At 36.2% G+C, this 27,364-nt stretch overlaps 2 protein-coding genes across 3 annotated transcripts in view; one reads left to right on the plus strand and one right to left on the minus strand.

The window, feature by feature from the left end:
* The window catches only part of ASPA (aspartoacylase), an 83,374-nt gene extending 79,678 nt beyond the window's left edge, over nucleotides 1-3,696 (plus strand). For both annotated transcript variants that reach the window (XM_074922614.1, XM_074922615.1), the window contains 3 exons: nucleotides 467-574; nucleotides 1,436-1,545; nucleotides 2,079-3,696. In XM_074922614.1, coding sequence (XP_074778715.1) covers nucleotides 467-574; nucleotides 1,436-1,545; nucleotides 2,079-2,291 — 431 coding nt within the window. In that variant the 3' untranslated portion in view covers nucleotides 2,292-3,696. The remainder of the gene's footprint in view (nucleotides 1-466; nucleotides 575-1,435; nucleotides 1,546-2,078) is intronic.
* A 2,030-nt stretch (nucleotides 3,697-5,726) lies between these two features.
* TRPV3 (transient receptor potential cation channel subfamily V member 3) lies at nucleotides 5,727-26,877 on the minus strand. Its single transcript, XM_074922716.1, has 18 exons — nucleotides 26,820-26,877; nucleotides 21,695-21,817; nucleotides 18,248-18,352; nucleotides 16,549-16,635; nucleotides 15,643-15,800; nucleotides 14,801-14,977; nucleotides 14,454-14,594; nucleotides 13,721-14,001; nucleotides 12,806-12,982; nucleotides 11,877-12,035; nucleotides 11,330-11,431; nucleotides 10,698-10,771; nucleotides 9,577-9,742; nucleotides 9,034-9,100; nucleotides 8,382-8,653; nucleotides 7,443-7,555; nucleotides 6,733-6,803; nucleotides 5,727-5,821 (listed from the first exon to the last, which is right to left on the minus strand). Exons 2-18 carry the CDS (start codon nucleotides 21,811-21,813, stop codon nucleotides 5,727-5,729), a joined length of 2,364 nt encoding a protein of 787 aa, XP_074778817.1. The 5' UTR covers nucleotides 21,814-21,817; nucleotides 26,820-26,877.
* Nucleotides 26,878-27,364: the final 487 nt, after the last annotated feature.

Below are 27,364 nucleotides of genomic sequence, written 5' to 3' on the forward strand. Positions count from 1 at the left end.
TTGGCTGAAACACTGGTTGTTAGACAAGAAGAGGAAAAGAGAAGATACAGTAAAGGAAGGGGGAAATGATGTTCTGTACAGAAGTGGTTAATTTTTTCATTTATGGAAGCCTAACCATAGGAAAAAAATAATTTGTTTGCTTTTCATATTAAACAATGAGTTTTCTAAAATGCAACAGGGAAATATAGGATGAGGAAAAGAATGAGAGAAACTAGTATCTGTAGTGACCCTTTCCTTACCCTGGTAAAACACTCAAAAATGTACATACAGTTATTTAAACTGATCCTGACCGGTGAGATAAATTTTCTGCTTGCCTTAAAAATTGCATAATGCTGTGCTTTACAATTCCTCTTAAACATAAAACACAGACCCAGTCAGGTATCTGTTTTTGCTGTGTAATCTAAGCATGTGATATATTATGGCTAATTATGGCTAATAATTAATAATCTCCTTCATCTGCAAACAGGTGTGGAGGTGGGTCCCCAGCCACAGGGTGTTGTTAGAGCTGATATTTTGGACAAAATGAGGAAGATTGTCAAACATGGCCTTGATTTTGTGCAACTTTTTAACGAAGGTAGAGTAAGTAATGAGAGAATATAGCCTCCTGTGTCATATCAGTGGACTATTTCAGGAGAATATTTTTTTTAAAAATAGGTTGGGCTACAACATTTTACAGTTGAACAGGTAAAAGGGGGCAGAGGAGATTGTTCTCTAGACCACCTAAGTGTGGCATCAGAAAATTAGAATTTCTGTATAGCTCCTTTGGGTAGCTTTAAGCATATTTCCTCTTTCTGAAGATGCAATAACTATATGTGATCTTAATCTTACAGTTGCTTTTAGAATCTGAAATACTAGCTAACAATATTTTTATTCTGTGCATTGTTATCTAAAAGTAAAGTCCAAAAAATTTGTAAGATTTTGCTATACCTGTGTATTACCTAAAATACATACTGACAAAAATAGGTGTTTAAAATTCTGTTAGAGTACATTTTGTCAGTGGGCTTTTTTTGGAAGTAGAAGGAAAAGAATATAGCTGTGCATGTCAGCATCTCCATTGTGCTGGAATGTAAAGATTAAATAACACTGATATAATTCTGTGTTGTGCAGCACTGTCAAACACAGGCCTTTCAGTCATTTCTTCATCTATAAAATACATCTTTTTAAGTATAGAGTGAAAAGTCACATTTCAGCAGCTAATTTAGATCTGGGCTTCATGTACTACAATACATGACTGCACCATCTTTCTGCAATATGGGTTTGAGGGGGCAAAAAGTCTGGAGCTAGACATTTTTATGATATATGAGCTAATCACTAGCATGTAAACTTTGGCAAGGTATAACCTGATTTAAGCCATTCTCAAGAGAATAAATAATGCATTGTTCTTTTTAACAGGCAGGTGTTCATTTTGACATTAAATTACATTTATTTCTTCTAGGAAAGGAGTTTCCACCATGTACAATTGAGGTTTTTAAAATAATGGAGAAAGTAGATTATCCCAGGAATAAGAATGATGAAGTTATTGCTATTATTCACCCTAAACTGCAGGTAAATTCTAAAATTGTTTCAATTTGTGATATTTTATAAGTATTCCTTTGTTGCTTTTGCTACATTACAGTATATTTTATTAGCAAATATTTAAAATTACAATATTGAATACTTTAAACCTTCCCTATAGTAAGTTCTGTCACTGAGGTCATACAGTATTTCAGTAACTGACTTGGGATTCACTGAATCTAACATCACTTTTGAACCTAAAACTGAAAAGAAAAAGGCTATCTTATATTCTTATATAAGGATAGCTTATATTCTAAAACATACATCTAATTTTGAATTCTAAAAGGAGGTTCTTTTTTTAATCAGTTGTGAGCATATGCAGTTTCCTTTTAGTTCACCATTATCAGTGAATTCTGAAAACAAGGCCAGAAACCTGAAGTTACATACTGAAGATTAAAAGGAATCCTTTTAAAAGCTTTTGCCATAAACTGGAGAGAATATAATTCTGGAGCATAAACTCAGAAATCACATGAAATATACAAAAACTTGAAAGTAAATATATCTGTTTATTTTCTTTCTCTAAGGACCAAGACTGGCAGCCACTGAACAATGGTGATCCTCTATTTTTGACTCTTGATGGAGAAGTAATTGCATATAAAGGGGACTGTACAGTCTACCCAACATTTATTAACGAAGCTGCATATTATGAAAAGAAGCAAGCTTTTGTAAAAACAGTGAAAATGAAACTCACTGCAAAACACATCAGATCCTCAGTCTTAGACCAGAACACTTCTTAAAAGCTTATTACAGATTTTCAATGCAAAAAGTAGATTTCGTCTCTTGGGAAATCCAGTTTCATTCGGTAGTAATTAATGGAATAAATAAATGCAGAATTTAATTTTAAACTGTAATTTAATTAACATTGCAGAGCACTTTTAAGATGAAACATACTGTCATAATGCTAATTATGACTACTGTTTACTTGTTTTAATAGGTTACTATAGATGCAAATAATAAATCTTATTTTTATGAAGATTGTTATTTCACACTATATAAAATGAACCACATATGGGTTAGTGGCTATCAAACTTATATCCAGCATCATATAGAAAGATGCTCATATGCAAAACTACAGTATATTAAAAAATTACAACATTTCTACTTTATAACCCCAAACCTCCAATAACCAACTCTTTTTAAAATGGGGTGATCCTTTAAAATAATTCCTTACAAAAATGTACAAAATATGAGACAAAGGAAAAGCTAGGGAGGGAGAAACACAGTGAGGGTATGTATATTACAATTCTTTTATATTATCTGCATTTGTGACTAACCCCTATGCGAAGTGGAAGCCTTACGGTTTGTTTTGATTTTCTTTTTATACTTACAAAGATAAAAATAAGCTAAAAATATACTATTTCTAAGAAAAATACACTTTTTAAAGCTTTTTTTAAAGCATTGCAAGATTAACTCAAGCTGTTTCTGATGTAACATTAATTTAAAGACAAAAATGTTGGAATTGAGAAAGTATCTAGTAGTTGGAAGCATACTGGAGCAATATTCAAATTCAGGAAAAAGATGTGTTTATCCTGCAAAACTTCTGAAGGAAGATTCTATTCCAATGGGGACAAGAGAAGTTTACAGCTTTATAATTTTCTAGGTGTATCCACCTACTGCATATAAGATTTTCCAAATAAAATTTTAATGAAGTTGTACCCCAAAAGTTTTCAGTGAAGGCAGCAAACTCAGGTTTTGATGAAGAGCAATGCACGAACCATACCTGAGTAAGTGTTTCCAGAATGGAAATTAAAAAGAATTCCATATGGGGAGACTTCTCAGAATTTTGAGAGTGACTTGTTCTGTATTTGTATAGAGAAAGCCTGTCACAGTAGCTGAAAAAGAGAAGAAAATGGGGATTTAATTAATTTTTTAAAGTTGTTTTTAACATATTTGACAATAAGTGGGGATAAAGAAAACATTAAAAACTTTCCATAAGGTTACAATAATTAACTATTTACCGAAAGATTTATTGTCTAGATAGTCCCCAAACTATATCTTTTGAAAAATGATGTCTTCCTTATTTACTACTAAGCCAAAATCATTTTTTCCTTGCTTTGTGTATCTCCTACAGCAATAAAATGAAAACAAAGGACAGAATGTTTATTGAATTACAAGTTTTATTTCTTTAATTTAAATAAACATTGTATAAAAAGTACAGAATTATCTGCTCTAGTCATTATTCATAGTGTTCTTGATAAGAGCCTTGAGATAGGAAACGGCACGTGTGATCCGGCAGGGCTCTGTGGCCACAAAAGGAGGGTATTTTTTCAGTGAAGAACTTTTAGAAACAACCCCCCAGGTTCCTCCTCAGTTTTGTACCTGGACATTGGCACAGCACATTCTTTACTTTTTTTTTGTGCCTTCCCTGTTTTATGGCTACACCTACAGAGTGACCTCAGTACAGTGCAGAGATATATGAACTTGTTTTCAGTGACAAGTCTACGTGTAGCAACACTGAGTACAGCACAGGCTACATTAGTCTGGTTCCTGAGTATACATGAAGAGGTATTTTTATTATTTTTTTTTTTTACAAAAACTGGCACTCAAAAGAATACAAATGGAACGACATAGTCCTAAGGCAATATTCTTTGTTGGCAGTTTCAATGCAAAGTTAACCATCAAAGTTGAAAGATTCCAAGACCACAGGAATTTTTCTTCTCATACTCACATACCCTACACTAAGAAGGCCAGACAATGCTCAGATATTACATTGGTCTAATGATACACGTAAGTGTCCTTCTCCTCAAATTCCTATGCCCTGTAAAAACGTAACTGAAGATTTCATTTTGATCCCATCCATCCAGTCCATACATGGTAAGAAACCCAGGATACAGCATCTACAGACGACCGGTTGGGTAGCGAGAACCGTGTTCACCATCCCTGCACAAAGCTTTGCACTATCCTTTCTGCTGGAGAGTTCCCTCATGCTCTCTTCTGTGTTAAGAAAGTCTTTTGGATCATTTTGCCCACAGCAGGCTTAGCTGTAAGAATCCAATGCAATTCATATTATCATTCAGATGCAGAACAGAATTCACCAGTCTTTCCTAAGCAGCACCTTTAAAACAGGCACCAAATGAATATATATGATGAAGACCCATGACACTGAAGACATATAATGTATTCACTGAAATTTAAAAGTACATAGAACAAATATTTCTTTTTATACATACACACATAAACTAAAAATATAATTCATAGTACTAGGTCAACACAGGTAGTGAAATAAGTGCTACAGAAATGCATTATGTAGTCCTCTGAATTAAAAAAAAAAAAAAGCTTGTTGAGAGTCTGAAATTGCATTGCATTTAATTTATGTTGTTAGTTTTGGGAAGAAATACTGACTTCTTATTTTCCTGAAGTGGTTGAATATAGAAATTACTTTTAAACTCAAAGAACTTCTGATGCGATAACTTTTTTTTAATGCAGCAAGATGCAACAGCATAGAAAAGCTGAGTAGGAAAAGTGAAGACCTTGTGACTGGAACAAACTCGGAAATATTCTCCACCATGAATTCTGTTTCTGCCCTATTATTTTATGGGAGGGCATATATACATAGTAATAAATAAAAAGCAGTAAACACCACATTATACCCTAGGGATTACATACAGGAAAAGCTACTGAGACCTGAAGAGGCTTTCAACTTGCAGGATCAAGCCTCCAATAACACTGACAGTCAATACAAAAGTTTCAAATGTATCCAGAACATTGTTATTTCACAATAACATACTTCATTTAGTAATCTTCAGAATTGAAATGCCTTTCTTTTCTCATGACAAGAACTTAACTTTTTTCAGTGTACAAAATGTTTCTCATGAGTTAAGAGATTCCAGAAGACAGCAGATTGGGATCACGATGATCTTAATTTTCCACAAAAGGAAGAAATATCTCACATCTGACCTTTTTTATCTAGTAAAGAGTCGAGAGCCAAGTTTGAGTAGCATCACACAAACTTGGACAGCAACAGTTTTCAAGAGGCTCAAAACTGAACCAGGGAAATAGTCCATTTTATTTTAGCTTAGCTGCCCCGATAAAATGGGTTAAAGTCATCAGACCATGTTACTGAAAGTTTGTGTTCCAGCTGGTTGCAGCTGTCCAAAATATCAGCAAAGCTTTCAGCATCCACTGCTGATGCTTTTAACCTTCAGAATGTCCACATATCAAATAGAGCACAACTAAACAGAAGTTTCAGGCAAATCATCCATTTCTTCAAATGTATTCAGGGTGTTTTTGCTATTAGTTCTTGAATTATCTTGAACTTTGCTTGGATCTGCAAAAAAATGCATTATAAACAAAACAGGATATGGTAGAAACTGTATATGCAAGATCAAAGCTTTGCACATCTATTTTTTTTTGTTGTTAAAAAACATGCATTCATTTACACAGCAAGTTGTCAGTTTACTACCATATCTTATACAGAAATTTTTCTGTCTGCCCCTTTTCATTATTACCGAGCTCATTCTACTAAGCAATATAAATGCTAATTGACTCAAGAACAGACTTCAGGACATGTCTCCCAGATCCTCATATGCCCCTATAGTAAACTTGGATGCCTGCTGCCAGAAGGACATCTGACACCTCAGAGTTAGGTCATTTCTCTATCACACTTCCAACACCGTCAGCAGATGTGTATCTTGAATTTCCTGGTCAACATTCACGAGAGGCAATTTGTCATCTGATATATATTGCAAAACATAAACATGAATGTTCTAGGGTTAAAAACAGCAGACTATGGTATTGTCTAGTAGAATCAGTCCGATTTCTTGCCAAATTTTGCAGTCCTATATGTAACTGTTTTAAGGACTAAATGTCCTTTCTGACAACTTCTTCAAAAGAATATTTTGTCTATTAAAAAATTTGCCAGCCTTATACCATTCAAATGCCATAAGAGAATGTAGAACTTAGATCAAACATAAGTGCTTAGAGAAAAATAAAGAAAAGGTAAAACCACCATGTTTTGGCATCAGGGTGTAAATAATGAAAGTTTGTAACCCTCTCTCCCAATCTTTAAACATAATTTAACACCTCTGCCATATTAACCATGGGTTTGCCTGGCAGTAAAGTGTGGTTGAATATCTAGATTATGAGAGCTTATATTTTTAAATGTATAAAAATATATCAAAACATTATGAAGAAAAAAACCTATTTCACAAACAATGGTGTTGTAAAATTCTGCAGTACCTGTTGGCCCTGGATCTTCATTAATAAATGAAACATGTGTTTTCCATTCGGTCCATTTCACTTCATTAATCCTGTTTATATTGTATATAAGTTGTGTTATTAGCATGCATTATCTCCCAGCTACATAGCTGCACTTCCTCTTTTATATCTTTATTTGTTCTTGGCATTGTGATACTTTACCATCAACACCTGCTTTGCTACTACTAAAAGGCTGAATGTCTTTTGCAGTGTTATGTACTATATGAAGATGGGAGTAATACTAAGATTACTTTATAATTTCATACATTATGAGTACAGTCTTGAAATTCACCTTAAATATTTAAGTATTTTTCATAAAACAGCATAGAAATGTATTCTTTAATATGGTAATCATCGATTAGCAACATTTTAAAAATAATTACTTTTAAGCTAACATTCAGAGATTATGACAAAGCTACATTAACTGCAAGCAGACTTTGATACTTGTACATTAAAAACATATGAAGTTGAAAACCTGTTTTCCTACAAAAAAATCTACACTAAAAATAGTATACATCTTCCCTGTTTTTTTAAACAATTTGTCACGACTGAAAAGAACAAATTGGATTTTTGTACACCTAATATAATTTGTAGAGGTGTACAAATATTTTAAAAAGAGGCTTTGAGGATAAATAACCTTGAAGAAACATACAGAGCAGCATTGATAGCACAGTATTCTAGCTTTGCTTTACCTTAAACACACCCTGGTGTCATTTTCAGCCACTTTACACCGTTCTCCCAGTTGGAATTTTTTCCTCAAACATTTTGGTAAGAATTTCTCAAATTCCAAAATAGTTCTGGCTCTCTATTAACAATAGATAGTAACACGAGTATGGTTAACCATATTCAGAACGGTATGGGTTCATAGCATATACAGTTTGCAGGCTCCATGTTTCATTATGACTCGTCATGTCTCCATCCACCATCCAATAACCAACTCCAATTCCAACAAATAACATGGTGTGCCACATATTTGACCTGCACAAATAGGGAGTCCACAGCTTTCTCCAGCTAGCCCCACCACAGGCACATGCAGAGAAGAATCAAGAAATCTCATGCTAGTCTCAGTGTTCAGGGTGTACCGCCAACACCTTCACACAACACCCTGCCATGGGGTTATATATAACCTGTAGTGGGATGCTGCCCACCACAGAAAGCAACTCCAGTTCTAATTACGACTGTTCTTGATGACAGCCTGGGACTCTGAGCTATCTAGCCTTGCTAAAAGACAAGGCTCGGATAAGGTATGAGAAATTGGAATGAACTCATGCATTGCTCAGACTCAAGGGATGGAAGAGCAGAGCGTGCTGCGTTACACATTTCCAGGCAGATGGTGAAACACTCCTTCCTCCTGACATACCAAGGGGAATGAAAGTCATAAAGGTTGGAAACCTGCATGAGGTTGGAAATCTGAGCCATAAGATTACCTTTAGGATAGTTGTTAATTCTGAAGTTATCATGATACCCTAATACTGAAATTACTTATTTCATGATTTATACACTTATACAAATGGAGATTATCATTGTTAATACCCAACCCATTCTGTCAGCATAAGTTACTGTAGGTACAGCTCAAAAGATTTTAGCTGATGCTTCTATACTTCACTAAGCAAACTAACTCACAAACAAACCTGGAGTTTCCAGATGTGTTCACTCTCCTTAGAAATATCTTCCACTGTTTCTCCCATTAATGCAATCAGCATGTTCAAGAGAAGAACAAAAGTCAACACAACATAAGTTATGAGGAGCAGAAGAAATAGTACAGGATACTTTGAATTTTGCTGGATCTCCAGATCACCCAGTCCTAGGGTGAGCTTAAAAAGATCCATGAGAACAGGTCCCAGACTGCTGTTGGAATGGCATTCACTGCCATCTTGGCAAGTTTCAATCAGTGCAGCAAGAGCTAAAGAAGAAAGCATGAGACAATTTTAAATCACAATGATGCTTCATGTATACATGGCATTTTATCCTAAAGAATTCAAAATGCACTGCATAATAAAGAGTTAGAGCTGTGCAGCAACATACACAGCAGCAGCTAGATGACAGATTACCGGGAAGATGAAAGAGCCCACGTCCAAATGAAACTGCAGGCAATTGAGCAAGAGCCAAATTACTTCTCTGTTCAGATAGTCTCTAGACAGTTTAAATCTCTATACTTGGCTTTTTAATATCCCGAAGAAACCCCAACACGTGCTCTCATCATGACAATAGGGTTCTTATTCACAATAATGCTAAAATTTTTACTCACACAGAGCATCAGTGCTTTTCTCCAGTAATATTTACCTACGCCAAATCCCAGCAAAAACACGATATAGACAACTAAAAATTTTATCACATCTTGCAGGATGACCTAAAAATTAAATTAAATATTTATCAGAAATGAAAATTATGAACAAGTTCTATGCTTATGAATTCCACAGGGATACAGGTGTGGTACACACTAAAGTATCAGATTGCTTTCATTTAGCAAACTGGTTGTAGTCTCTGATTTTTTATTTCATGACAGAGCGCCTGGTATCTTGTCCAAAGGTGACTAACTGTACAATACAGGCATTACAGCATATGATGCAATTAAACAGCAGAACTACAGTAGGTGAAAAACCACAAGTTATTTTCATATTTAATAAAATGTTAATTTTAAGATATAAACTGTTTTCTGCCATTTGAGTTATATACTATATTCTGCTGAAATAATACATATAAAGTGAAAATAAGAAATTTCAATACGTAACATACATCTAGATTGCTGAATATGCTTGATTGGGATTGTATCATAACAAGTAAGCATCATAACAGGGCAGGTAAAACAAAAGAAAAGAAACTTGCCTTTTGAATCATAACACTGTAAATGCCCATGGACTGGAAACCTCTGGTGAAATAGAGCATATTAGCCCATCCTAGGGCCATTGCCAAAACAAGACACACAAGGTGTTCTTTGTAGGAAAACAAGTACAAAAAGACAGAGAAGATCACAAGCAAAGCTTGTATAAAACTGTTAAAAAACAAACACATGTATGTAAAAGGGGAATTACTAGCACAAAACCAACAGCATAATGGAAAAATACAAAAAAAAAAAAAAAAGACTTCTTTGCTTCTTATGATTCAATTCTAATTTCATACTGCATTCTGTTCTCCCCTATGAACATTAGCATTATAGGTTAATGATAAAATAGATGAATACAGGTAGTATATTAACATATTAAGATTATATTTATTAAAGATTACTTTAAGTGAACTATTCTCCCCAAAATAGCTGATCAATGCAGATTTTTGCTGACAAAGATATTAAGAATTCTTAATAGTATCCTTGAAGCCATTTAATTTGAGCCTTAGTTTAATGAGTTGTTAGAATCATTACAGATTTTCCATGAACAGGGAAGACACTAGGAGGTGGTGTGGTAGGATGTAGACCTCTGCAGCCCAAGATTGATATCAGTGGGACTGGAGGAGGAGGAAGAAAGGTAGAGTTAAGCCACCTCTCTTTTTATTGATCCAACAATCATATCCTAGAAATTAGGGAATCATCTGGACTTTATCTAGGCCAGCTAGTGGGATACTCCCATCAGCCAGCTGAATCAGCTTTGTGGTATTTTTCCTTCCTGAAGGAGCTAAAAGAAGTGTGAAACTATATCTGGTTTATTAACCAGGCTTCTTAAACACATTCCTCTACATACAGCTGTAAAGAGGTATGGCATCAGGAGAAGCTAAAGGCAGTACTGTACTTTGGAAGAAAATCCAGACCATTCACATCAACCCCCAGTACTGTTACCGACCCATGCAGTCATTAGAGTGTGTTATAGAAGGACTGCATATAAGATTACATCCATCCCTATAAAAACTAATAATCTAGAGAAAAAGTGAGCGTCTGCTACAGGAGTACATCTCTGTGACCATGAGCTAGATATGCATTTTATATATAGTATAAAATAGATGCACAACAAACTTACAATGCAAAGTGGAACCACGCATCAGAGAGAATTGACTGCAGGTCTGAGGGCCTAAGCAGAAAGATGGCTACACTCTGTGTAGACAGATATATAAAATACAGAAATGGCAGTAAGAGAAAGCAGGCCTCAATCAGTTTTTCAGAATAATTTAATTGAAGTTGGTCTTCTAAAAAAAAAAAATCAGTCTACTGATGTGACTGCTAGAATTAGAAATCTTACAGGACTGTAACTTCAAAGTTAAAATTTCTGTAATCTCTGGCATAACAGTTAGTTCATGGTTTTAATTACTTATAGTATATGGTCGAAATTATACCCCGTTTGGTTTTTTTTTTTATAACAAGTTCTAATTCAACAGTGTCCTTAAAGCCAGTAATTTGACAACATCATTATTATACAAATTTAAAACCTCTGTCTTGAGAATTTGAAAGGAAAAAACCCTTGTAGGAAATACAGTTATATTCAAATATATATTCCCAGTCATTCTGAGTAAGTGATGTATTGTGTCAAAGACTTTTAGACATACACATATAAAGATATTCCAAACCTATTTCCAAAATCACCATCAGTGTATTCATCAATCTAGAGAAGTTCTTTACCTATTTCGGTATGTATTTGTTATCAAAAAGTCTTACCTCTTTTATGGCTAAAAATACTGCTCCTAACATAACCATCACCTGTCCCGATAACTGCAGCCATCCCACACCACGTGTAAGAGCTAGTGGATAAGGTGGAGCCTGCAAGAGATGGCCAGAATGAAAGATTGAGTTCCATACCTCAGGGGTAAAAGGTAAAGTCACATGAAGCCTCATGCATGTAGCTCGCTGGGTACACAATTTCTTCCATTTCACTGAGAGTTTTCTTCATGGTGGATTTACAGAATCACCCCCCCTAACATGTATATTTGCCAGAAGTTTCTTAAAAGAAAACCAAAAAACCCCTCCCCTCACTTTCTTTCATTTAACTACCTGTCTTTGTATTATGTATTTGTATTTTGGGTCACTTTCACAAAATGCAAATCTCCTCTATTACTGCTGCTCCTCCTTCCAGATACAAAGCCCTGATGGGGAGAACCTGGTCTCACTACAACCAGATATTCCCATATTTGGTTTTGGTTTATCATTTTAAATACTGCTGCATTCTAAATCAATAAAATTTGGTGACATTAATTTCTGTACTCACCTCATTTTCATTAGGCCTGTGGTAGGAAACTAACGTTAATGTTACATTGTATAGGAAATAAAACCAACATGACATAAAAAACATGTGTCGTGCAAACTTCTTCCATTTCATTCGCAGGAGTGAATTCAGAGGCTCCAAAGTCAGCATTTCATGACGATTCTGTAGAAAAAAAAAACCAAAACAAACAATTAAGATTTGAATTTGCCACCTGTAAGGAAACCGAGATAATTTCAGGCATGTATTTTGCGTATTTCATTCAATATCTGTCCTTGCTGATCTAGACACACACCTATGCTCAAAGATATCTCAGACCCTAACCTGACAAGATAGAATGGGACAACTCTGAGTCGTGCTGGGATCACCGGCCATACTCTGGTGAATTATGATTGAGCTAAAACTGTAGTGTGAACTTCTGGACTTACTTCCTTACAGAAGTTTTATTACACACTTTGAATTTAGCAAATGGAAAATTCTGGCTTTGAAAAGCTAACATTCCTAAATGCCTAAAATACATACCTGTTAAGTAAAGTTTATAACTTTAGGCAGAGTACTCTCGTGAATTATTTCTGTTTGCTCGCCCTGTTCTCATGCACTTAGACAGCTGCTAGTGGCTGCTCCATGGAGACAAGACCCTAGCTTTGGTCTGACCAGCTGGGCCATACTTATGTTTCAATAAGGCAAATTAATGCTTCAAATGTAGATAAAGCCACTCCCAACACGCCTAGCCCATGTTTCAGGAGCTGAATCCATATTCACTTACTGTTGACAATCTAAAGAGGTATAAAATTCATCTTGCTCCTGATACAAAACAGAACCAAAAATTACTGTTTACTCTTTTACAAGTAATTCAGTCAAATGTATAGGCTAATACATCTGAAATGAGTGTACTGCTCAAAAAAATATATATATTTTAGAAATGGGTAACTTACACCAATATTTGTATTATAGACAATGATTTCCAATACTGAATTGTCTGCAGTGGTATCTAGTTCTGTCAGATCATAAAGAGAAGATTGAACAGGACCATAAGCCCAGTCTGTGAATTTTCTTGACAGGCTCCTGTTAGGCTTATCCCTTATCTCTCTGCTCAGGATGTATTTCAGAATCTAAAACATTAAGAGAATAATTTGTAAGCAGATGTGTTCTTCATAGGAAAGAAGAAATCACACATATATACTTGCCAAAACCCCTACCTTTTAACTATCACATTTTCTACATAGTGCAATTCATTGTATTTGTAATTCTGTTATTGAGTAAGCAGTGTTAGAGATGACAGACCTCTGGGAAATAAATACAGTATTTTAATGCCTCCCGATTTTCTGTCATAGACATTTTTCTAAAGGATGAAAGCACAATTTTCCATGAGTTCACATTCATATCTTCCTTTAACTTAATTACTTGATAAATTATCCCATTGTCAACTCTTTACTGCAATACAGTTGACTTATGAGAGCCAAATTCTACAGCAGCGTAACAGAGCAGTTCTAGTGAGTTTTCTGAAATTACTCAAAGACTGTATATTGTATAAATGCAGTATGTAATAAATGCAGAATTTCTAAGTTTCTGTACAACAGAAGGGTTTGCAAAGCTGTTCTTAAACAGCAGGTGTGTTTTGTACAGAGAGGGTTTGTTAGAGGAAAACCTTGAAGGGTAGAAGCAAAGTTGCAATAGAAATATTTGCTTATATTTTGAACAAAATTAGCTCACAAAATACTACTGATACATAGTACAGCATAACCAGCATGGAAAACTACATTTCAGAGTGCTAATGTCTGAGTACATAGTTGGTCTTGAGTCTTTCTCCATACTTTATTTCTCTTAGATGCTACTGAAATAATACCCACCTCTAATTTCCCAGTTTTTGCAGCTAATTGCAGTGGTGTCAAACCCTCCTTATTCTTTGTCGTTTCCAAATTTCTGTCTTTACTTTTCAACAAAATCATATCATACATTCTGATTACAAAGTCGTTCTGGGTTTTAAAGTCCTCTGCCACAGTAACTAATGCGTGGAGGATATTGTTTCCTCTGGAATCCTGAGAAGTAATGTTAGTCCTGGTATTGTCCATTAACAGTTGAATTATGTCTGGTTGATTCGTACATGCAGCTAATGCTAGTGCAGTTTCACCTACAAAATTATAAAATGCAATGTGTTCATGTTTTATTACAAGCATTCAAATCATATTACAAAAGAGTGGCTGTGTTATGCATCTTAACATATGAAAGCATATTTACATATTGATTGTACTGAATTTAGCTCTTGATTTATAAAAGCTTAATTTGCATTAAAAATTATTTGAAGAAAATTTTCAAAACCATATTTGTTACAATTTATTTGCCCTTCAGCATTTACAGGCTTTTTTGTAAATGTTTTACAATTATATCTCAGTGTTTATAATACATTGCACTCTGGCAACTTACTTTTACAAAAGGTACTATGCCATTTTTATATCTTGTGATGCCCATTTCCTAATCTAGGTTTAGCTACAGTAATGATTCACGCTTGCCTGTCTTCCATACCGTCTTGATTGTTTGGGTATTCCTACCTAATTTTTCTAGACAGATCACATTTCCACTTACCAAAATAAAAGCCTTCATGCTTATGTTTGGGATTAAAGAAAATACCCTGGGCATGAGCATTGACATCAGCTCCTTTTTCTATGAGGCTCTGAGTTATTTCATATTGTCTTCTTTCAATAGCAATATTTAGAGCTGTCTGGCCTGAAACAACAGATACAGGTATTTAGCACTGAATCTCTTAAGCACGTTAGGAAATATTAATGATGTTTCACAATGGATAACACCAGTGATACTGAATAAAAGTTGTTTTAGGAATTTAAACCATCGTTAGAATGTTTGAAGAAAACATTGCTTTTATGGATGGTATATTTGACCATATACCTGAAATTGGTATCATTTGGCAATACCTTTATACGCATTTTCTGTATATGCTGCATTGATAAATCTCTCCAAAATACCATTTTCTTCTGCAAAGGATAGCAGTGTATTCACTATTTCATTTGTGTTTTGGTTGATGTTCAGCAGAGCTTTCATCAGACAAGTTTTGCCAGTATCTGAAGCTGTGAATTTTTTCATCAGATAATCTACAAGAGTGAATTTTGAGATTAATTCATTATCATTTATTAAAGTGGTTGGAAAATAATTCTAATATTTTATTTATTAGGGGTGGAACCTGGGGGATATATATGAACAGAAATTACTTGCCAAACAGTTACTCCATCCTATTCACTTTGTATATTTGGTGAGACGATACATTCAGACATGTGAATTAATAAAGTAGACAATGCACTTGTTTTTTCTTTCCTACATCCCATTTCCAAGGTAACTCCAGACAGACCCAGAACTCTTTCCTAACTTCCCTGCCTGTTCTAACCATGCGGCACACATCACAAGCCCTGTCTGTTGTGCAATTTGACTGCAGTTTGGATGGAGACATCAGCTCTGATCTGGGGCTGCAGGAGGCTAGTTTAGGTATGGCTGTGGGAATACAGTGCAGATAGACTCTCCGTGTATCCTAAGTAGGAAGCAAGTACTCCCCAGTGTTGCCTCGGAGGGAGCAAGGAGGTGGCAGCTTGAATACCTTAAGCTTTCATTTAGAAATAGGAAATGTGACATACACTACATTGCAAACAAGCGACTGCAAATGCACAGACAAGTATCTGCTGCACAGAGATATTTCCCAGTTTTAGACTACACATATACTGCCAGAAGACCTAACAATCTTCCTTCAGGTAACTCCACAGCTTACCTGGCACAGTCATGTTTGTACACACATTTGATCGTTCCTTCAGCTCTGCGAGCAGACATTGCAGTTCTTCTATGTTCCCCTCAGATACTGCCCGAAATATGTATCTTTTCAACTTCTTCCGGGCACTAGTCTGCTCAGGTCCTTGCGATATGTTAGCACTGAATTATAAGAAATAATAATGAAATTGCTGATTCAGTTTACTGTATTTTATTTTACTTTATACATAAAAGGAAAAAAAAAATACAATTACTTGCCCCAGACTACATATACTTGCACTGCTTCCATATATACCTTGGCACGGATCTCAGAATGTTTCTGCAGATTGCTTATTTGCAGATAAGTGGTTATGGAGAGGGTTTTTATTACAAAAATGTACATTTCTCTAGTAACTTGTTTTGCATTTTTTCCAGTTTATCCATTCTTCTAAAACAAAGGCTCACAAATACTTCTCTGCTTCTCTGATACTTCCACAACTTGCTGACTTCAGTGCCTGAAGTTACCCAGTGCTTCACTCCAGCTGCATCCATCCCACTCACAGCAGAAGATATACACAACTTGCCTCATCATACATTATTCTGGAATAAGAATAATTTAATATTTTCCCCTCAATCAGAAATACTACCTAGCTTATGCCTAGTTGTACATGGTGTTTAGGTCCTGTGTTTTCATCTAGGAAACAAACATTATATATGAAGAATATATACACTAGATATGAGATCTGAGAAAAGCTGAGGTTAGACTTGTTTATTTCAATAATTATTGAAAATAATTAAATTATTGAAAAATCAGAAATACATGCATACATATGACCTTATTTCTAAAACATGGCAGGCAAAATAGTTAGTATCTACCCTATCATAGACTTAATCCATTGAAAATGAATTAATATTTCACGTCTCCACTCACCAACAACTGTCTACATTAGGGCTATATTCAGTTGCATCATCCTGAAGAGACTGTGGGGAATCCATATCTTCACCATTTCCAGATGCACTATAGAAAACAGAAAAGCGTAAGTGCTAAGCTAGGAAGATACTGGAAGCCATTTTGACAAATTGCATGAAGAATCAGTCAATACTAGGAAGCCGTATCTACAGCAGAGCTGAAATTAGTCTAATTTGACATTGTGCTTTTTAATTCTACCATTTTATCTCCCCTGTGAATTTTAAAGTGAGTAGTAAAAATGAAAAGACCCACCAGATTTTATTATGTTTAAAAAATCATTAGGAAAGCAACCTGGTTTGTATTTTACTATGTTATTTCATTACAGATCTTGAAACTGTGGAAAGTTTTTACATTTTTTTAATGATCACTGCTTTTTTATACTTCCTCCTGAATACTTGAATTTCCACATGCTTAATTTGTCATCAGCCATAAAACAAGTGCTAAATCAGTAACAGTGCATGGGTTGCAAGCACATGATGGAAGTGATTTACCTAAAGATTTACTACACAGTATGCTGCAGGAAACTCAAGAGCATTTTGCAGCTGACTTGAATGGAAGCTTCAGCTAAAAGAAGTTGAGGACTGGGCCCTAAATACATATTTAGGTAATAAAGGATTTCAATGGCATTGGTATTTTGTAATTACTATACAGCATTGCCAGACATTGCTAAAAGCAGATCTGACCAAAATTAATTTTTTATTATTTTTCTGACTAGTATTTTTGTTTTCTGTAAGGTTCAGATTTGATGAACTACCTCAGGTTAGTAACTTAGGGAGCCTGAACTACTAGTTATTGACAAAACAGATGTATGGACAGTAAAGCAAGGATTCAGTAATACAAGGATTCAGCATTGCTCTGCAGAAACACCCTTCCCTTTGCAATAAAGCTGGTAGCTCAGAGTCCATTCTTATTCAGTCTATCACTTCCCTGCGGAAAACCGTGAGGAATCTGGTGACAAAGTGTATGTGTGTCTTGTGCAGGTCAGTCCCTGAATGTGAGGGAGAAATTTGGATACTTCTCCTCTGAAACCAAAATGAAAATGTCAACTAATTCCAAAAAGCTGACCAGACATCCATCAGACACAAAAACATTTGGACTTATGCTAGATTTGATACATATTTCCCTTATTCATAATTACTGGCTGTTAGTACCCCATACATTTTTAAAAATTAAGTCCATTCTTCCCAGTCATATTTTTTCTCTATTCATTCAGCATAAATGGCTGCCTTTAAATATTTCAGACTCAGCATCTTCATGTTGTTTGATTGTTAATGAGCAATAGAGGGATGATGTCAGCACACAGCTGGGAATAGGGTTTGCAAAATTAAGCTGTGGTCTTCATGCAGTGCATGGAGTTTGTCCTAACATATCATGAATAAGAGGCTAAGATTAAAAAATAAAAAGGCTGTACTGATTTTGAATTTATTCAAATCTGAGGCCTGATTTATTCAGTGTAAATGACAGCAGTAGATAAATTCAAAGATAAGTCATCTTAGCAATAACTGACCTCCAGTGGAGTTGTGTCTTTGAAGTGACCAAAAGCTAAGAAATGCCATGTGAAAACTTTAGCTCTGAAGTCTAGGGAGAAATAAGAAGTAGCTGCTGAAAAGAAAACAGATATATTTGCAGTATGACTATTGCGTATGCATCTATAACTTACCATGGACGAATATTTGAATCCATTGGTTTTGAAAACACAGGGGGAGATGTATTATTTGGAGTTGCATTGCTTTCAAAACCATCAATCTCCAGAAAAAAGTGTGAACTGTTGAACACAGTGCATTTAAAAAATATTAGTAAAAAAAGCAAGCTAAACTATAAAATAAGCAAAGGATTACACGTACATATGAAGGATAAGGTTGGCAATTTATATTTTCTGGCATTATACCTAATAGGGTGCTGGAACTGAGGTTTATCTACTTTCCCCTGGGCAGATCCCAACCTCCCACACTCTGCCTAGCACTCTCATGCTAGCAGATGGGCAAAAGATCCCAAGATACTTTTAGTACACACGGTATCAGATCCTGACATGTCTAAGCAGCTACACCAGCAGCCTAAAAACATCCAAATGCTGTACAAATAGCTAAATGGAACACCAGACATTTATTGAACAGCCACACATGTATGCACACACACCCCCACATATGCTTTTTAATCTACTGCATTCTAGTCCCTATTTCTCCAGCCAGGAGATACCAGGATGGATCATTTCAAACTCATCAGCAGTGGTTAATCATTGTCAGAAAGTTTGAAAGGTCACATGTTAAATGACATCAGGCATTTCCAACAACCAGGACTGAATGTCTAATCTTGCCAGTCAGTGCATGACATTTAACTATTTCTTTTCCCTATAAATAATTCTTCAATATTAAATATTTATTTGTAGGGAAAAGAACTGAAATTTGAAACAACACAGAAAAGGGAACATGAGAAGAACAGGAACATTTCATCCTTTAAAAGCTTGCAGAGTTGAGAGGCGGAATCAATGGCTTGGTATTACTAGATGGCATTAAAACATTGCTACATTTCACCAAAGACAGAGGAGTTTCAGTGACGGATGTAGCAAGTCCCACATGGCCTGTTGTTCAGAAACTGTCTTACATTTCTAAAATGTTCCAGTAGTTACCTGGAAAATATTTCCAATTCACCTAATATTTATCATTTAGTCCATAGGGTATTAATTCCTTTTTCTAACTGCATCTTCCCAAAAGAATCCTGTTTAATTAAAGTACACATACTGGTGCTAAAATGCAGTATATTATTAGGACACTACTGAACAACCTGTAGATATCTGCTAAAAATAGCGTGATCTGATGGCCTTAGTTCATCTGATTTTCCAATGGCTTGGGGATCCAAGTGTTAATTCACTGTGTGTGGTTGTTTAAACTTCTAAGACCTTTTAACATTTGAGTTGTGACTGTGAATGTATTCTAAGCAGGCAGCAAGTAAAATCCCACTTCTGGTTAGCAGGACCGTGTCCCTGAAATTACCTAGGCAGGGGGTGTTCTTCAGAGCACAGAGAAAACCTAGAGAGAAGGAGGACCACTGCCATCACTTCTGCCAGCTGTGGGAAATCACTGTCTCCCTGGGGTCTGGACTTGGCAGAGAAACTAAGGAGAAGTGGAAAAAAACATAATTTCATCCTGCTTTTTTGCATTCCCTGACCATGAAGTGCAGGAGCTGTCCCAACAGGCAAACATCTGTTGGAGACTGCAGTGAACCTCCATAAAGCCAGAAGTGCCAAGCTCTAGGTTTTGCTGGACTGTCACACCTGCCCTTCTTGGCTCAGCACCAGGAGGCGGTGTGTGTGTGTCTCAGAGAGCAGCTCCTGCTCTCCCAAGTGTGTTCGTGCTGAAGATTTTGGCATCCAATAGATGCAGAGCAGCTATGAAGTAGACCCTGTTTTGGAGGCTGGCATACCTAACCTATCCTGGCATGTGGGTTATCTGGGGATACCAGGGGACAAAAAAAAAACCCCAAAAGCCACTGTGCAAAGCAGGTGGACAGTCGCCAACAAATACCCAAGTGCTTGCGTGGCCGTGGTGCAGACTCTCAGGAACACTGCCCACAAACATAATCAGGCTCTGACAACGTTGGCAGCACTCACCCCAGCCTGCCTGTTGGTTTTCCTGTACTTAATTATATACTGTTAGTCCACCCAAATACCAGGACCTTCAAGAAGGGGAAGTCATTGTCTTCTGAGAAAGTTCATATTGCCCATACATGTTGTCAAGTGGGAAGTGCCACCCATGGAAGTGCATTAGCTGCTTAGTGGCCCAGTAGAAGGAAGCATTTTGAAGCAGCAGAAGTACAGCAGCATAGAAACATGTAATTAATAGAACACGTTAAACTTCTGCATTAAAATTCACGTGATCTATGTTCCTTATATTACAGGAATGTTGTCAGCCACACCCTGAGCTGTTGGTTGAGAGGTGGGAAAAACCCCAAGGTTACTGTTACTGATGCCACAAAACTGATTGCGAGATATGAGCTTAAGTAATTGAGGGGTAGTGTTTGCCAGTATTTGTTACAACTACACAATCTTCCATGGAATTGCCCCTTTTTTGAAGTACTGGGTGTATTGTGAGCTGATCGGGCACCTCGCCTCCTCCTTATGCAACTAAAAAACTTCTCTTTTTTAATTTAATAACAGAAAGACAAATTGGGCCACCCAGGCAGTGGGTCTCAAATAACTAATGACACCATTCCTGCGGAAAGTGATTCCTCTGATTATTAGGAATTATAAATGTCAGAACAGCCACAATTGCCTAGGCCTTCAGAGTTTCAAAAATTGCCATAATAGCTAGCAATTAGCCACAGAGTGAAAAGTTTATGAATGAAAATTCATTCTCACTCTACAGTAACTTAGCTGACTTCAGTAGAATAGTATTGGGAATTAATTACTGCTTATATTTCCCCATTCATATTAAATACAAACCCTTAATCCTTTTATTAATTCTCTAGCATAAATTCTGAAAGTGAATATTTTATAAAATAAAATAATGAAGAAGTCTTGTTAATCAGAATAATGAAAAAATATAGTGAAATCAAGTTTCTGTTTGTGATAGGATATTTCAAACCTCCTGCTCTCCTAGCCCTCATTTTTAAATTCACCTCTGCCTCTCTATAGCTGTTCCCATTCCCATGTGAGGCTAAGTTTGAAATGCTCCCTTTTTTTCAGGCCAGCATCTCTTACATATAACCTGTTGTACCCTGCCACATGATCTCTTTAAAAATGATCACTCCAGCTTCTCCTGTTGAAACACTGACCATCATTAGACCACATTCTTGTAAGCTTATACAGGTATATAGAGTGAATGCAGAAAGCACAGCTGATAGGAGACACAAACTTAAAAGACTGGTGTGTGAGTCTGATGTCTCTAGGATAGGGGTTAAATGTTTGTCCCATGAGGATAAACACATCTACCTAACCAGGATACTCTTCCACTTCTAAACAGTGCACATTTTTTTGAAGGCACCTTGCGTTCATCAGGTCTCATTCATATATGCAGCATGAATAAAGATGTTAGTGATATTTCAGTGCAAATATCTACTAAAGAAGATAACACAGGGAGGATTAGTGATTTAGACTGAGCTGGGGTCCTACCTTTTCTTTGTGGGAGTGCTTTCAGATGGCTTTTTCTCTTGCTGGTTTGAAGGGGGAATACCAGACGGATTTGTTTTCTTGCCCATTAGTGGAATAATTTCGTTGTTATCTTTAATCATGTTTCTGCAGTAGATAGATTCACAGGTACTTAACTCTCGTTCATTTGAAGAAAATAGTGACCAAATTGCCTATTTACATCTTCATATGTAAGCACACAAATCTTGATATTTTGTCAAAGTTTTTCATTTTTTCAGTCATTAAGCACATACACACCATTTTCTGTGTCAAGGCTGGAGGGTATATTCATGATTGATTAAATTACAGAGCCATTGAAAGTGATACCATAAATCCAGGAGAACCATCTATTCAAGCATGTGCCTACATTAAACTGAAGGGAGTCTGTCAACCACAATGACAGTGTATGTTATTTAGAGAAACAAAACGAGCACAATTACTTTTATAAAGAGCCCTGAAGTTTGTGCATATTTACAGTTAATCTAAGTGGTCTGCTCTTACCCAAGATAACTTCGGAAAAGTGGTAAATTCCAGGAAGATCTGTGCAACAGATACGTGTGGAGGAAAATTCCAAACATGAAGGGTAGTGAACTCAGAAAAAGCCCTGAAAATTTGCCTTAGAATAGCAGAAGCAACAGACAGACTCGGAATGCAATGCCCAGGCTGAGCTCAGCTGAACAGTCACATGGATAACATCAAGGACTTTTGTGTCCTGGTGACATTTCTTAACATTTTTTCCGAGAAAAAAAAAAAAAAAAAATCATGACTCTCCTGGATGGGAACGATCACCACCACATGACACAAAAGGCCCTTAATGCATGTTATCTGCTTATGAGCACCCACAGCATGAATTCTGTAAGTAATAATGAATAACTATCTTTCTATTTCTCAATATAATACTCAAGGGCATAATTTAAAATCATCATGGATTATTTGAAAGCGAGAAGGTCAATTGAGGATACTATTTTTACATTTAGTGAATTTAAAAGTAAGTTTTATGAGGTCATGGACCCATTCCCAAGGAAATCAGGGGAGTGCCCTCCATACCCAAGGCCAAATGATAAAAATCCCTTGCCTGCAAGTTTGAACAAAACAAACTACCCATTTTTCCTCTCCTACTTCCACTTTCTTAATGTGACAAATGTACACACAAACTTTCTACTCGTGTCACAGTGTTGTCAATGTGCCTTAGCACTAGAATTTCTTCATTATGGAAATATCAAGACACAGAAAGCAGATTGTGAAGTGTGTTTGAAAAGACATGTAACTGGTATGAGAGAGAAGCATATCAAATACATTGATATTTGAATGAAAAATCTATTAATGCATAAACAGCAAATGTTTAAGTATGGGAAATTTTTAATCCCAAATACAGAGAACTGAGAATTTACAGGGCCCAAACACATTTAAGTGCAGCTGTAATTTCTTGTCACTAAATAGAATAGAAATCTGAAATCTCGGAAAGTACTCCTTGCCTTGAAAACGTTGGCTTAAAAAACAGTCATGAAAATATTTTTTGTGTGTGTTTTCTACCACTGGTAGACAGGTTCACACTAGTGCAACTCAGAAATATGCCTCATTTGGATACATGTCCTAAGAATTCATATCACAACTTTCATAGAAATAATTTATAATGGGCAAATATAATTTACTTAGTACACCTGCATACAAAATACACTGTAGCTTTCACTGCAGTAAATGCATAAAATAACTGAACTTGAATATTACATATTTATGGCAGGAAAAAAGGGTTTTGTTTAAGCCTTTGAAAAAGTAATTCAGGTAGTCTTCAGACACATCTTGTATGAGTGAATACACTGATAAACATTTAATCTTAACACAGCTAAAACAAATGACTGTTGTCTTGCTTAGTTCATAAATAATTCTGCTATTTACTTCTTACCGAGTACTTTTAAGAGTACACAGCAGTGTATGAATAAAGACATTTCCCATCCTGATGAAGGGGCAAATGTGATATTTGACATAAATCAAATATAAAGGAACTACAATAAGATGGAGATGGGCATTAAATAGCTTCACAAAAGAAGTGACTTCAAAGGAAGAGCACAGTTGGAAACAGACTAGTAGATCAAAAAGTGTGTCAGCAAAAGGAGTTGCCAAGTTGAGAGGGGCACAACTGGTAGGTGTGTGAAGTTGGAGGGGTCAGAGACAGTGGCAGGAAGAGCTGGCAAAATAAAGACCAAGGTTAAAAATCTCTATAGCACACAAAGGACACGGGGAAGACCCTCTCATTTGTGAGCAATGCTGGAGCTGCTCAGATATGGCAACACGTTTCTGCATGGGCCATCTGCAGGGGGAGCAAGTCAAAGCCCCATCTGCAGCCAGTTTTCACTGCAAGATTTTAGCAATGACTTGAGAGCAGGCTATATCATTTAGGAGAGGGGGAAATAGTCAAAGATAGCATTGAAGTTGTATTGGATGGTGGGCTGCTGAACCATCAGTGATTTACAGAAAAAACTTGGGAATGAAAAAGAAGATTTACTTTTGTGTACATGGACTACAGCTTTCAAAAGTACATATAGGAGATTTGACTGTATAGTCTCAACTACAAAAACTATTTTAAATGAGATCTCAGAGTCTGCACAAGTAAATAACTTCAGGCACAACAGTAGAAGTACCTTTCTACAGTGCTGAGGTAGCGTCTGTTTCTCATTTTTAATCACGATTAATTGCGTGCTTAGATGAAAGCTAAGCTAGGGCTTTCATCATCACCGTGCAGCGCACTATCATTTTCTGTAATCTATGACATATAGAGAAAAATAGTGCAACAGTCTAAAAAAATGTCAAATCATAAGTAGTGTAGCTTACATAACCTGATATAGAGTGTTGTCTTTTGTTGTAACTATTTTCTACTCCCATTATCTACTTAATTGTTACTTACAGGCCACCAGAGAAGTGGCTTATTTGAAGTGGGCAGTGAGACAAAAACACTGCATTGATTTATATATTAAGAATTACTCTGAAGGGGATTCTGAGGACATTGTATCTCACCTCCAGTGTGCTGGGGATAAGAAAAGGGTGTTTATCTGCAATGGGACTCCACCACTCCTACAGTAAGTGCTTTACACTTTACTCCTAAAGTAAGTACTTTACACACTATCACAGACTCAACTCATGCTTAACTGAGAACAGGAAAAATCATACGTATCTCTAGAGCTCAATAACACAATAAACAAAGTGGCTAAAAAGAATCCTACAAATCAAAAGAAACACTTAGCTGTGATATCACGGGTCAAAAGTCTTATCTTCCTCCTTAGGGGCAGAGGAGTTGAAGTGACTACCAACAGCTCTTTCATTCACAGGATCCTTCAAACATCCACAGCACAGACCATGATACTTCCCAGCACCTACGACCTAATTCTTACTAGCTCATAAAAAAAAAAATCCCCTCCCTGAGGGGAAAGATGATAAAATTTCACTTTGACTTTTGTGCATTATTTATGGTATATGAATCCTATCAGCAGAAAGTTACACTTGATAGAAAGAGTTTTATCTTTCTGTAAGATTTTTAAACTTTTGAGGGGTGTTAGTAGACATCAGGTGCTGTTAAAAAGTCATTTTCTTCTCAGTGAGAAATCTGTTCTTTACTATCAAGGTTTTTCCTAACAGAAATTTTAAAAAACTATGTGAAAAGCAATGTTTTTTCTCTGAGGAAAATACTTTAAGATTATTTACATGCATATCTCAAATAAAAAGAAGAAATTTTACTGAGTTGAAATAAAAACTATTCTACTAGGCTAGTTATTTTACTTTCAACAGTCACTACAGTAACTGAAACTTTCAGTGGAAGATTCATGTATTATTTAAACTTAGCTTGTATGACAGTATATTTTGGATCCCCTTGGCACAGAAATTAGGAAGTGTAACAGTGCATCAGGCTGACAAATAGAAATTAAACTATGTCTGTCTTCACTTCTGAATGCCCAAGGAGTCTGCGTGGCATGGCTCAGGAGAAAGATATATAAATTAGAAAAACAGAAACAAGCACAACGGAAAAGGATTCTCCAGTTAAAAGATAGGTTTAGTCTTTGTCTTGAAGATTTCACTCTCTCCAAAAGCATCACATCCACAGCAAACACCCACAGAAGCTCCCAGAGAACTTACCCTGCTTACGAAACTTGCATTTCGGCATAGACAAGGCGCCTCAGATTTGTAGGAATGAAGTTCAAAGTAGGAGCCCACTGACACTACGACAACATCCAAAGAAGCTAATCTGCCAAATGAGTAAAACTATATTCAAGCTCAAAACTATCCTAAAAACGCAAAACCACCCTTCTTCAGTCATCCGGTTTGCTCAGCTGTTGGAAAGCACAGATAAGTACAGTGCCGGAGTACTGCAGCCTTACAGGGTTTGCTACATCTGAAATTAGGGAGCAGAGAGAAACTTGCTAGACAACAAACTCTTTACTTCATAGCTGCCAAAGTGGGATGACACACACACACACACTAATTATATACTGAAATATTACTAAAGCTGAGTCGCTCACGGATGACTTAATGGTAGCAGTAGAATATCTAAAATTATCACTGCTCTGCAGTTTACATACTGTTTTCAAAAGAAAATGGTTATGCACATGCATTTGGGTTGTAAATGACATCCCTTTATGTCATGTTTAGTTTATGATATATTATGGAACTATTCAGAAAGCACAAAGCAAAACCAAGAAAACGATCATGCTAAGTGCTCCAGAAAGCAAAAATTTTTTTGCTACTGCTTTGAAAAAGTAGAAACGGTCTTAAAAATCTTACACTTTCACAGTGATAATGTCAGTGAAAGCATGGTGGGCGTGGTTAGATCCTTCCCTCTCTATTATCGTTTTTGATGCATGTGTACCCTTAGGGTCTGGGAGAATACAAACAGGCAAGTTTCACATCCACAGTACTGGTGTTACTTCTTGCAGTGCAAACTGCAGGGAATGGCATTTTCAGCTTTGCTAGTTTTGAGCTCATGAGCAATGGTTAATGCAGACTTCTGTTTTGGGACATACCAGAAGAGTGACCATAAGTTATAGAGTCTTTCCATGATCACCAGATTTAAAACTTATTTAAAACATATGTCTTTGTAGTGAGGCCTAAGAAATGTACTTACAGCTTCTGGTCTTCTCTTTACTTAACAGATTGGAGTTTAAGGGGAACTACGCAGGCCAACAAAACAGGAATCTTTCTCCAGCTGTAGACAAGGGAAGAAAGAGTCAAATTTTGGGTTTTTTTGGTAGGAGGTAGATTGAAAATTTAGAAATAAAACCATAAAATATCTTAGGATACTAAGACCTAGAACCAGTCATTTTAATTTGAAGAATACGGCTTTTAAATATATCTGCAAACTGCAGGTAAACTCCTCCTGTACATTAAGTAGATAATTTTTAAAAACAGGACTGCTGGGTATTACATTTGCCTCAGATTTACTGTGTGAAATACCAGGAGGACTACACCGTTTCTGGTAATGAATCAGCTTTCCATGAGCAGCATGGTGAAACAGGCCATGCCTAGGCCAGTTTGATTTGGCATTAGGGGAAACCTTGGGTTGGATGTGCTGAGCACACATGCAGCTTTGCCTGACACAACTTTATGATGATATATTCCAAACTCTGTACCAGGAAAGGTTCTTCACATCTTGTCAAATGACTGTGCCTA

Source organism: Athene noctua, chromosome 19 (genome assembly GCF_965140245.1).
Source record: "Athene noctua chromosome 19, bAthNoc1.hap1.1, whole genome shotgun sequence".
Taxonomy (NCBI): domain Eukaryota; kingdom Metazoa; phylum Chordata; class Aves; order Strigiformes; family Strigidae; genus Athene; species Athene noctua.

What these genes read in the sequence shown, in the direction of transcription:
- TRPV3 (XM_074922716.1), bottom strand. Translation starts at nt 21,813, where the DNA reads ATGATTAAAGATAACAACGAAATTATTCCACTAATGGGCAAGAAAACA. An exon ending in GATTCAAATATTCGTCCATG is followed by an intron (nt 16,636 to 18,247) that starts GTAAGTTATAGA and finishes TGTTTTCTATAG; the next exon opens with TGCATCTGGAAATGGTGAAG. An exon ending in TACAGAAAATGCGTATAAAG is followed by an intron (nt 14,595 to 14,800) that starts GTATTGCCAAAT and finishes CTGTTGTTTCAG; the next exon opens with GCCAGACAGCTCTAAATATT.